Source organism: Giraffa tippelskirchi, chromosome 10 (assembly GCF_054371585.1).
Source record: "Giraffa tippelskirchi isolate mGirTip1 chromosome 10, T2T-mGirTip1v1.2.pri, whole genome shotgun sequence".
Taxonomy (NCBI): domain Eukaryota; kingdom Metazoa; phylum Chordata; class Mammalia; order Artiodactyla; family Giraffidae; genus Giraffa; species Giraffa tippelskirchi.
The window spans coordinates 56,927,289-56,940,349 of record NC_137284.1 but is presented as its reverse complement, the minus strand read 5'-3'; the positions used below and the strand labels follow the sequence as shown (position 1 = coordinate 56,940,349).

The 13,061-nt window shown below is 38.9% G+C and overlaps 1 protein-coding gene across 3 annotated transcripts; it reads left to right on the top strand.

Annotated features, from left to right (window-relative positions):
• The first annotated feature begins 1,163 nt into the window (after positions 1–1,163).
• On the top strand, positions 1,164–8,392 carry MTERF1 (mitochondrial transcription termination factor 1). 3 transcript variants are annotated; one of them, XM_081531338.1, is made up of 4 exons: positions 1,164–1,214; positions 1,302–1,437; positions 1,761–1,822; positions 5,930–8,392. In XM_081531338.1, the coding sequence occupies exons 3-4, from the start codon at positions 1,818–1,820 to the stop codon at positions 7,113–7,115; spliced, it is 1,191 nt and encodes a 396-aa protein (XP_081387464.1). In that variant the 5' UTR covers positions 1,164–1,214; positions 1,302–1,437; positions 1,761–1,817; the 3' UTR covers positions 7,116–8,392. The 3 variants fall into 3 exon arrangements, with proteins under 3 accessions (XP_081387464.1, XP_081387465.1, XP_081387466.1); XM_081531339.1 differs by lacking the exon at positions 1,302–1,437; XM_081531340.1 differs by lacking the exons at positions 1,164–1,214; positions 1,302–1,437; positions 1,761–1,822 and adding an exon at positions 2,039–4,637.
• Positions 8,393–13,061: the final 4,669 nt, after the last annotated feature.

Here is a 13,061-nt window from a genome sequence, read left to right as displayed (position 1 = left end):
CATGAGAAACGCTGGGCTGGAGGAAGCACAAGCTGGAATCAAGATTGCTGGAGAAATATCAATAACCTCAAATAAAAGAGCCTCTTGACGAACGTGAAAGAGGAGAGTGAAAAAGTTGGCTTAAAGCTCAACATTCAGAAAACTAAGATCATGGCATCTGGTCCCATCACTTCATGGCAGATAGATGGGCAAACAGTGGAAACAGTGTCAGACTTTATTTTTCTGGGCTCCAAAATCACTGCAGATGGTGATTGCAGCCATGAAATTTAAAAACGCTTACTCCTTGGAAGGAAAGTTATGACCAACCTAGACAGCATATTAAAAAGCAGAGACATTACTTTGCCAACAAAAGTCTGTCTAGTCAAGGCTATGGTTTTCCCAGTGGTCGTGTATGGATGTGAGAGTTGGACTATAAAGAAAGCTGAGCGCAGAAGAATTGCTGCTTTTGAACTGAGGTGTTGGAGAAGACTGTTGAGAGTCCCTTGGACTGCAAGGAGATCCAACCAGTCCATCCTAAAGGAGATCAGTCCTGTGTGTTCATTGGAAGTACGGATGTTGAAGCTGAAACTCCAATACTTTGGCCACCTGATGCGAAGAACTGACTCATTGGAAAAGATCCTGATGCTGGGAAAGATGGAGGGCAGGAGGAGAAGTGGATGACGGAGGATGAGATGGTTGGATGGCATCATCGACTGGATGGACATGGGTTTGGGTGGACTCCAGCAGTTGGTGATGGACAGTGAGGGCTGTCGTGCTGCAGTCCACGTGTTCGCAGAATCGGACAGACTGACTGAACAGAACTGAACTGAAACGCTGAAATGTTCATCTACATCATGTTAATCACATAAATACGCATAATCAACCTATCACGCTGCAAAATACTTGTATATAATAGTGATTTTCCCGTTGCATGTCACTTTCTAGCAGCAACTCAGGGCCTCTGGCCGTTGGCTGGAAAGCTCCGAGTCCCGTTTTGCCCTCCGAAATACTCCCAGCGTGCTCACCGCGGTCTCCTGCTGCCCCCTGCCGGGACCCAGCGTCAGGTTATGAACGGATTCGCGCGGCCGCGTGGGAGGGGCGGTGTCAGACGCGTGACGTCATCTCTGTGCGCTGCCCGTCGCCGGAAGTTATTTCTGTCCACTTCCTGTTTCTCGCGCGATTGCAGAGGTGAAAGGAAAGGCATTTTCCCGTGACGTGTTATATTCCAGGTTGAGGTTGGTGATTCGCTGCTGCTGTGCTTTTTCTTTTTAGAAGCGGGTTTGGATGGCTGTGATGTGTAACTGAGTCCCATTCCCTCGCAGCCCTGGCTGACTTTCCTTTTGGGAGGACGAGGGACGGAAGAACCCGAGGAATGGAACCGGTAGACATACCCGTAGAGTTTTTGAGTTACAGACTCGCGTGGGTTCGAACCTTACTTCCACCAGCTAAGACAAGCTAGTAAGGGAGCTCAGCGCTTTTTCTCATTTTGTAATTTTAGGAATAATGCCAGCCTTTTAAGTTGCCTACCTTTTAAGTAAGATGATGTGTATGAAGCACTTAGTTCTCGGTTTTGCAAATTATGCTCGTGATTCTGCTGCCTTTTCCCCTTCATTCTCGGGCTTGTACTTGGCATTTTGTTCTCAATATCTCTGAGAGATGCTTAGTATGCTGAAGATTATGCGAAAACATTATGCACTGTTAAATGAGATGGATCTCTTTTTTCTGTATTACGGAGTCCTGACAACATTTTGTTCCACCTCCTTTATTTTTTCTGTTTCTAGGAACAACTATTTCTCCGCTTTTCTGGAGGAACGCAAAGTCCTCTTTCCTTAAGACAGATGAGGTGAGAAATTCATTTCAGATCTTCAAACAGCTCGTTTTGTCAAAAAACTAACTAGAATGCAGTACCCTGTAACCAGAGATTACCCATTTCCATCAAAAGCCCTTTCTTGTCCGGGGAACTGTGGAGCAGAGGGGAACATAAACCCACTTTTATTCCTTAGACCTCACAAGTACAGAGGTTTTCCATATATTTGTTAACTTTGGGTTTTAATGCTTGGAATAATGGCTTTGGTAATTAAAAACGTCAACTTGAGAGACAGATGGAAATAACTTGGAATATTAATTATTTTTGAAATTTATAAATTGAGTCAGTTGATACTACTTGCATTAGGCTGCTTAAATATTTATTCACCATACTAGGTGTAATCGGACTATTTTGAAGGGAGATTGGGTGCTAAAAGAGTAAAATAACTTTTGATATTTATCAGGTTTAACTTTTTCTGTGTTGAAACCTGAAAGATAACTTACCCTATTTTTATCCCCTCTCTGTGTATGTATGTCCCTCTGCCCTTTTTATGTGAGTGATATTATCCTAGCCATACAGTTTGCCACTAAGAATGCCTAGGACATATTTTTATTGTGTTAGATCTGCCTCCTTTTAAAGAGTAGGCTGTGTAATGTTATACTGATGTGTGTTAGTCACTCAGTCTTGTGGGACTCTTTGTGACTTCATGTACTGTAGCCCACCTGGCTCCTCTGTCCATGGAATTCTCCAGGCAAGAATACTGGAGTGGGTAGCTCTTCTCTTCTCCAGGGGATCTTCCTGACCCAGGGATTGAACCTGAGTCTCCTGCATTGCAGGCAGGTTTTTTACTGTCTGAGCCACCAGGGAAGCCCCATTGTATTGATGTACCACTGTTCTACTCGTGGTGGCCATTTGGGTTCCTTCTTTTTTTACTCCCACAGACAGTATTATAATGCTCATCTTTTTTTTTCCCCCCTGTGAAGTAACAAATGTGCATTCTTGTCCTTCATTTCCTTTGGATAATCTTCAAGAAGTAGAAATGCTGGGTTGAAAGATACAATAGATGGTACCAAATTCCCTTCCAACAGTAATATTTGAGAATTCTTATTTCTTCCTGTGTTTACCAATTGTTGATGTTAGTTACCATTGTTTTTAGGTTTAGCTGATCCTGCTCATACTACTGATATTTGGGCGGTCCAGTTTTTTCATTTATAGTATTGTAATCAAAACCAAATTTTTGTGGCTAGTTCAGTTTTTTTCTATTTAAATAGAATACTTAATTTTAGACTCCTTAGTAACGAATTACTATAAAACAAATGATTCACTTGACCTTGAAGTATTTGTTAAGTTAAAGAGTTGTGGGAAAATACTGTTTGAATGGGATCTTGTACTATGGATAGATTTAGGAGAATGGGCCTTTCTGAAAGACAGAGTGGCTTTAAAAAGGCAGGAAGACAAGAATGGTCAAGGATGTCTAGGACCAGAGACTTAACAGGCAGTAGTGTTTCATTGTGAGATTGCAGAATAGAAGAGATAGCTAGAAAGGTCAGTCTGAAGATTTTACCTTCCAGGGAAGAGCTACAGAGGTGTCTAATCAGGGAGTGAGGGACATGACCACATCTTTGTTTCATAAGTGTTCTGTGCGGGGCACTTTTGAGTGACTGGTGTTAAAGAAACGAGTTAAGCAAGTGATAGTCCGAGTGAGAGAATTAGGGAAGAGTAGAGAGATTGGATTTCAGAGATACTGAAGAAGCAGAGTCTACATGAATGAATGACTGTGGGTTCGAGGATGAGAAAAAAAGCAAAGCTTGCTCTTACATTTTTTATTATGAGTAATTATTAGGAGAGTAATGGTGATTTCATCAATTAGAGGAGGGCTCGTTTGTTTGGGGGCTGGGAAAGATGCTCAGTTTGGTTTTGGACTTGTTAATTTGTGTGAAGGGTATGTCCATGGAGAATGAATTATACAAAGACAAATCCAACTAATTAATTTCTTACTCTTTTGTTAAGGTATTTGGCATATATTTTTACTTTCAGTTTGTCATCAGTAGGATTTCTTTTGAACTTACTGTGATTCATTCAGCTCTGTTTCTCAAGAGTAGAGTGTGGTCTAAAGCAGTAGTCTTAGACATTTTTGATCATATACAATCTTAATTTTAAAAAGGTCTATAAATATACCTCCAATATATGTATATTTACTGACTAGTTATATACATGTCTTATGCTACTATTATTAATATACTGTATAATTATGAAACATGTAAAAAGTAGAAATTTTAAAAGGCCAAGGCAAATATAAATTGGGGCTTTACTGTTTTCTTCCTGCATCCCATTGGATCATCTCACACCCACTCTTTGGAAAGCACTGGTTTTATCTAGAGCTGTCAGTGTTCTGTCTCATTATCCAGTAGAGGTCACCCCGAGCATCTGGAAGAGAGCAGGTTTTTGAGTTGGGCAAGGTAAAGCCTCATTCTTTAATTACGAGGGTCTTATGTTTAAGTTTCTGTCTTCATGTATTTTTGGAAGATTATGTAGTTACAGAGTATATGTTATTATGAAGACATGAAGGATAATGAACTCAGAGTATAGGGCAATCTAAAACATGCTTTTGTGTTTCCTGTTTACTTTGTGAGTGACCTGCATTTTGTTTGAATGTTACTTGAATCTGTAGTTTTGGAATCTTTTCCTAATTCTTTGAGAATTGATGGATTATCTGAATTATAAGAATGTTCCCAGCCAGTAGGGATAATCCAAGTTCTTGTTAAATTGGAGTATTTAAAAGGACAGGCACAGAGGAGCTTTTCTCAATATTGATCTTGAAAGCAGCATCTCAAGCCCAGAGATAGTAGCGGTGAGTTGGAACCATCTATCTCTATTCTTTGTTTTATGCTTAATTAGGAGAGAGGAAGAGGAAGAACCCTCTTTTAAGTAATAAGAGCCCATTGTAAGTAATTAGAAATTAAGAGCAGTTTGTCACAGCTATATAGTCTGAAAAGGAGAAAGTACCGTTAAAATATTATGTACAACACTTTTCAAAAAAGTGTTATGTATTGTATGACTGAGACCATAAGCAATTTAAGAGCATAAATTGTCTGACAAGTTGGATAGCAAGACAAAAACTTCTCTGTTGCTTTTCTGTTAAAATATTTCCTATAAACAGAGATATTTGTTTTAGTAGGGACCTATGATTATTGTCATGTATAAGTTCATAAATTTTATGCCCCATTTCTAAATGATCAGGAAAATGAGTTGTCAAGGTTTTAATCTTTTGATCAAAGTTATATGTATTGTGAAGCAGATGCAGAGAGCCCTGAGTTAGTCTTTTGTAAAATGGTGGTAAGAAGGAGAATGGCAAAATGTGTATACAGAATGTGTATATCTCATTTCTCTGTATAATTCCACATGTAGTGGACACTGTGTATGAAATATCCCAACTGGGTCATAATGAAGTGAAAATTAGTTTGGAGTTGTTGGGTTAACCCAACAACCAAGGGAGCATTAGGGTAAATTGAGTGACAAGGAGATTGGGATCCGGGCTGTTGACCAGAGATCCATGTAAGATAAGAATTAAGGATGGATTTAAAGAATACCATGAACCTAGAAAAAAGTGTTTAGGGTAGAAATAACGTAGTATGAAGTGTTGGTTTTCAGGGCTAGATTTAGAGTTTGATAACCAAAAGTGAAAACAAGAGGCAAAGAAGGCTGCTATCTGTGGGCAGATTCAAGGCAAGAAATCTGGGAAGTTAGAAGACAAGGCAGAATTGAAAGCATCAGTTAGTAAAAATAAACCAAAGCTTTGGAAAGCAGTTAGATAAAGCAGAGATGGGAAGGGGCAATTGGTTTTGGGTAGCCAGCGCAGGCAGGACCATACAGCAAGTAAAGGCAAGAATGATTCTGGGGCATTGTTGTTGCTGTGTGCTGCTTTTATTTATGTTAAGAATAGAAGTGGCCCCTGGCCCACAGATAATCGGAAGTGGTGAGCCAGGGAGTGGGAGTGTGGTGGTGAGATTGTTATCACAGAACCAGGAGAGCTGGATCTGTAGTATTTTCTTAGAGAAATGACCACAATACAGGATCATGATGTAATCTGTTAGCTGTCTAACATGTTTGTTTGTGTAATACTGTATATGTTGTTTTATACAGCATTCCAAAAGGTTTGGGCTACCTGACCATTATGGCGCCAAGGAACCTCTTGTATATGAGGAGTAACTGTCTCGTTGGTTCAAGATGTTGGACGATCCGATTTTCAACAGAAGTCTTTAAATCAGTTTCTTTTAGGCTTTCCAATAAGAAATGTGATAATGCAGACAGTGAACCTTTGGAAAATGAAGAACTGCTGAATAACTTACTTTCCATGGGAGTAGATGTTGACATGGCAAGAAAGCGACAGCCTGGAGTTTTTAACAGGACAGGTACTAATGAGCAGGACCTGCAGACATTCCTTCTGTCTAAAGGAGCCAGCAAAGAAGTGATTGCTAGCATCATATCAAGATACCCACGAGCCATGACTCGCACGCCTGAAAGTCTTTCAAATCGATGGGATCTGTGGAGAAGAATTGTGGCATCAGACCTTGAAATTGTAAATATTTTGGAACGTTCTCCTGAATCTTTTTTTCGGTCCAGTGACAATCGAAACTTAGAGAATAACATAAAGTTCCTCTACTCAGTTGGATTGACCCATAAATACCTTTGTCGATTGTTGACCAATGCCCCACGTACCTTCTCCAATAGTCTTAATCTGAATAAACAGATGGTTGAATTTTTGCAAGAAGTCTGTTTGTTGTTGGGTCACAATAGTCCCACAGATTTTGTCAGGAAGATAATTTTTAAAAACCCTTTCATCTTAATTCAGAGCACCAAACGGATAAAAGCTAATATTGAATTTTTACAGTCCACGTTCTGCTTGAATAATGAGGAGCTGCTTAGTCTGATATGTGGTCCAGGAGCTAAAATCCTAGACCTTTCCAGTGACTGTATGAAAAGAAGCTACAAAAATATCAAAGGAAAACTGTTTTCTCTTGGGTGTACTGCGAAAGAGATACGGAAGTTTGTTTTAAGCTATCCAGATGTAATCTTCTTGGGAGAGAAAAAGTTTAATGATAAAATAGACTGCCTCATAGAAGAAAAAGTTAACATTTCACAAATAATTGAGCATCCTCGGATTTTGGATTCAAGCATAAGTACTTTAAAAAGTCGTATAAAAGAATTGGTAAACGTTGGCTATGACTTGAGTACATCAAACATCAGCCTTCTGTCGTGGAGTCAAAAAAGATATAATGCTAAATTGAAAAAGTTATATATTGAGCAGAACATTGTTTTGGAGAATTAAGCAAAAGTCAGTCTTCTAATGTAGTGATTTTATTTCATTTTGAATTTGGACCTTTCAAAAAGGAGAGATTTGTTTTCTTAACCACATATACATATGTAATGTGCCTCTGGATATTTTATTTTAAAGGTTCATAAAAACTCACTGTTAGTATATCCAAGTATAGAGTCTTCCCAGCTACCTCTTCTGTAGTTTTATTAATAGTACAACATCCGATTTTATGATATAGGCTGTGGCTATTGTATTAATGGTCATTGCTGAGTGCTATGGCAGAACAATATGTAGAAAAAAATGCAAAATAAGCTTTTTTGGCTTCTGTTCCTGTTTAAAAATTGAGAGATTGATTTAGATCTCTTTCTTATCATGATTTTGAATAACAACCTATTTCTGTTATTCTATATATATAATTATAGTTCATCTTCAAAATACAGTGTCAGTAGAAATAAGACAACACAGAGGAGGAATTTTTCATCCAAATTCTACATACTCCATTTAAATCATTAGTATGCCTCATGGCTCCTCCAGTTTAGGCTAAATTTACTGTGGGTATATTCTGATTTCTTTGAAGATGAAGGCAACTGTGACAGGCAGAATAATAGTTACCCAAAGATTTCAATGTCTTAATTCCCAGAACCTGTGGATATGTTTTGTTATATTACAAAAGGACTTTGCAGATATGATTTAAGAACCTTGATTTGAGGTCCTGGGTTGGGGAGGTTATCCTGGATTATCTGGTTGGACCCAGTATAATCATAAGGTTACTTAAAAGTGAAGAGGGAGGTAAAAGGAGAGTTCAGAGTGATGTGATGGAAGAAGGACTTGACCCACTTTTACTGGCTTTGAAGGAGGAAGGGGACATGAACCAAGGAATGCAGGTGGCCTCCAGACAATGGACAAGGCAAGGAAGCATTCTCCCCTGGTGCCTCAGAAAGGAAGGCAGCCATGTCAGGGCTTTGAGTTTAGCCCTTGTCAAACTTCAGACCTACAGAACCAGAAGATAATAAGCCTGTGTTGTTTTAAGCCACAGAGGTTGTGATAATTTGTTACAGCAACAAACAGACTAATATAACAACTAAATAGATAATTTAGTAATTTAGATGAAGAAATATACCTTTAGTATCATATCTGTATTTCTTCCTCTTCTACTTTTTTGGTCCACTTACCTTTCTGGAATGGCTAGTAAGTTACTGTTTGTAAATTCCTATAAATATATGGATAAAAAACTAAATGTAAGTCTAAATAAAGGAATGTTTTTGCTTAATGAATGTAGTTTAAAGAAATGATGGGTTTTGTTTATTTATAATTTGCTGGTGTTTCTACTAATATAAATAAAGAGCCAAAAGTTTCTAGAAGCATTAATTTCAAAAATGACACATATCTGTATTTTGAAAACATTCACAGTCTGCTGCTGCTGCTGCTGCTAAGTCGCTTGAGTCGTGTCCGACTCTGTGCGACCCCATAGACGGCAGCTCACCAGGCTCCGCCATCCCTAGGATTCTCCAGGCAAGAATACTGGAGTGGGTTGCCATTTCCTTCTCCAGTGCATGAAAGGGAAAAGTGAAAGTGAAGTTGCTCAGTCGTGTCCGACTCTTAGCGACCCCATGGACTGTAGCCTACCAGGCTCCTCTGTCCATGGGATTTTCCAGGCAAGAGTACTGGAGTGGGGTGCCAGCTCTGCATAAATTGAAAGAGAAGGAACCAATTATATGACTGTAATTACTTCCAGTTTTCCAGAGGCATTTGTTTTCTAGATACGGATTTTGAATTAAGTAACAAATGACACTTAATCTTTGAAGCATATTTTCTTTTATTGAAATATAGTTGATTCGCAGTATTAAGTTTCATGATTACAGAATAATGATTCAATATTATTTTTTTCAGATTATACTCCATCATAGATACATATGATACACCCCCCCCAAAATAATGGGTATAATGCCCTGTGTTAAGCCTTATTTTTTATCGATACCTCAAAAAATTTTATTCCCACCAGTGATAGAAACAAAATGCATGTTTTTTCAAGGCCATTTGTATGTAAATGATACTCAGCTATTTCCGAAAAACTATTTGATGGCAAACATGGCATAATTTAGAAAGCATGGACTTTAGAGACATTTTCTTTAGTCTATCTGGGCACTATTCCTGACGAGCTCTGTAACTTTGTATACATATTTTTAATGTTACTAAACCTATTTTCTCATCTATAAGGTAAGAAATGGACCTCCCAGAGTTAAGAATCAGGTGATGTAGGGCCTCTAAGGTTTCCTGCACACAATAGCTGTTCAGTGGTAGCCAGAATAAGTAATCACAGTAGCATTTTAAAGACATCATTCCCATATTATACAATTCAAAATATGCAGCTTTTAAAAATGTTTGTGGTGCTGTGCAATAATCATTGCAGTCTACTTTAAAATGTGTTTGTGCCCTTTAAAAAGAAATCCTATACACATTAGCACTCAATCCCCATTGTCCCCTCCTGCTTTCCTAGCCCTGTTTAATTGCTCAGTCGTGCCCAGCTCATTGGCGACCCCATGGAGTGAAGCCCGCCAGGCTGCTGTGTCCATGAGATTTCCCAGGCAAGAATACTGGAGTGGGTTGCCATTTTCTTCCCAGCCCTAAGCAACCACTGATGTTTCTATAAATTGGCCTATTCTGAACATTTCATACAAATGGAATCATATGATATATGGCCTTTGGTGGCTGGCTTCTTTCACTTAACATAATGTTTCTCAGGTTCATTCTATACTGTGTATCTATTTCATTCTGTATTGGCAAATAACCTATTGTATAGATACAGCAGTAGGATTGGGAGTAAATTTTATTGTTATGGTTTAAGTCCTGAGATGGGGAGGTTATCCCAGATTATCTGGGTGGGCTCAGTGTAATCAAAGGGGCCCTTAAAAGTGGAAGAGGGAGGGGAAAGAGCAGGTCAGAGTGATGTGATGAAAGGACTTGATGCATTTTTACTGGCTTTGAAGGAAGAGGGGATATAAACCCCCTTAAGTCCCTGTTTTCTGACTTGTTTAGGAATACTTTCTGAGATATTGGTTTGAAGTCTAACAAGTTTATAAGAAACTTGAGGGAGGTGGGCAGAGGAAATAAAAGTTTATTGGCATCAGCTGGTCATGAGGATTATACCTGGACTTTTGAGAGATGATACAACAACGGCCAAAGAGGGTGTGGGATGCACAGAAGTAAAATACAGTACCTATTTGGAGGTTGGGAAAGAGACAACTTCCCTTGTATTCTTTGTAGAAACAAATGGGTAATGCCTGTCAGGCATTATATAAATAAGCATTTTATATAAAATATTAATCTGCTTTTTAATATGCTATCTAGCTTGGTCATAACTTTCCTTCCAAGGAGTAAGTGTCTTTTAATTTCATGGCTGCAGTCACCATCTGCAGTGATTTTGGAGCCCAGAAAAATAAAGTCAGCCACTGTTTCCACTGTTTCCCCATCTATCTGCCATGAAGTGATGTGACCAGATGCCATGATCTTAGTTTTCTGAATGTTGAGCTTTAAGCCAACTTTTTCACTCTCCTCTTTCACTTTCATCAAGAGGCTCTTTAGTTCTTCTTCACTTTCTGCCATAAGGGTGGTGTCATATGCATATCTGAGGTTATTGATATTTCTCCCGGCAATCTTGATTCCAGCTTGTGCTTCCTCCAGCCCAGCATTTCTCATGATGTACTCTGCATATAAGTTAAATAAGCAGGGTGACAATATACAGCCTCGATGTACTCCTTTTCCTATTTGGAACCAGTCTGTTGTTCCATGTCCAGTTCTAACTGTTGTTTCCTGACCTGCATACAGGTTTCTCAAGAGGCAGGTCAGGTATTGTATTCCCATCTCTTTCAGAATTTTCCACAGTTTTACTTTGCCAACAAAGGTCCATCTAGTCAAGACTATGGTTTTTCCAGTGGTCATATATGGATGTGAGAGTTGGACTATAAAGAAAGCTGAGCGCCGAAGAATTGATACTTTTGAACTGTGGTGTTGGAGAAGACTCTTGAGAGTCCCTTGGACTGCAAGGAGATCCAACCTGTCCATCCTAAAGGAGATCAGTCCTGGATGTTTACTGGAAGGACTGCTGTTGAAGCTGAAACTCCAGTATCTTGGCTACCTGATGCGAAAAGTTGACTCTTTGGAAAAGACCCTGATGCTGCGAAAGATGGAGGGCAGGAGGAGAAGGGGACAACAGAGGATGAGATGGCTGGATGGCATCACCGACTCGATGGACATGGGTTTGGGTGGACTCAGGGAGTTGGTGATGGACAGGGAGGCCTGGCGTGCTGCAGTTCATGGGGTCACAAAGAGTCAGACACGACTGAGCGACTGAACTGAAATGAATCTTACATAAGTATACATATAAATATATGTATACTTATATAATATAAATATATATACACACATATACATACACATATTTTTTGAAGTATAGTTGATTTATATTTCTGTTGTACAACAAAGTGATTCAGAATATATACCTTTTCAGATTCTTTTCCATTGTAGTTTATTACAAAATACTGAATATAGTTTCCTGTGCTATACATTTGGATGTTGTTTATCTATTTTTATATAGTAGTTTGAAACATGTCCTGTTTTAAGGTTTGAGTTGAAGGAACAGTCAGTTCTTGTTAAAAAAAAAAGTGAGTTGTAAGCATAAATTAGAGATTATTGTGGGTTCAGTTCTAGATCACTGCAGTGAAGTGAATATTGCAATTAAGTGTGTCACATGGAATTTCTTGGTTTCCCAGCACATATGAAAGTTATGTTTATACTGTAGTCTATTAAGTGTGCAATAGCATGCTGTCTTAAAAAAACAATATATACTTTAATTCAAAATGCTTAATTGCTAAAAAGTGCTAACCATCATCTGAGACTACAGCAAGTCAATCTTTTTGCTGGTGGAGGGTCTTTTTTTTTTTTTTAAAGAGTTTTTTAATGTGGACCATTGTTGAAATCTGGGCTTCCTTGGTGGCTCAGCTGGTAAAGAATCTGCCTGCAATGCAGGAGACCTGGGTCAGTCCCTGGGTTGGGAAGATCCCCTGGAGAAGGGAACGGCTACCCACTCCAGTATTCTGGCCTGGGGTTGCAAAGAGTCAGACACAACGGAGTGACTTTCACTATTGTTAAAATCTTAAATTTGTACAGTATTGTTTCTGAGTTATGTTTTGGATTTTTGGCCATGAGGCATGCGGGATCTTAGCTTCCCAACCAGGGATCCAACCTGCGCTCCCTGCCTTGGAAGGCGAGGTCTTAACCACTGGAGTGCAGGGGAGTCCCAGAGGATCTTGCCTGGATGTTGATGGCTGCTGACGGATCGGAGTGGTGGTTGCTGAAGGTTGGGGTGACTGGAATTTTTTAAAAATAAGACAACAAACATGGAGTTTGTTACATGAATTGACTTTTCATTTCATGATTTCTCTGTTGCATGTAATGCTGTTTGACAGTATTTTACCCACAGTAGAACTTCTTTCAAAATTTAAGTCAGTCTGCTGCTTTATCAACTTTTACAAGTTTATGTAATGGACTAAATTCTTTGTTGTCATTTCAGCAGTCTTCACAGCATCTTCACAAGAATAGTTTCCATCTCAAGTAGCCACTTTCTTTATACATCCATAAGAAGCAACTTCTCATCCATTAAAGTTTTATGAGATTGCAGCAATTCAGTCATATCTTCAGGCTCAACTTCAAATCCTAGTTCTCTGTTTCCACCACATCTGCAGTTCCTTCCTCCACTGAAGTCTTGAACCCCTCAAAGTCATCCATGAGGGTTGGAGTCAGTCTTTTCCAAACTGCTGTTACTGTTGATATTTTGACCTCTTCCCGTGAATCAAAAAGTTTCTTTTTTTCAATTTAAATTTTTTATGAAGATTCTTAATATTATCTAGTAATACAATGGTGAATCTTTAATATTCTGTAATAAACCATAATGGAAAAGAA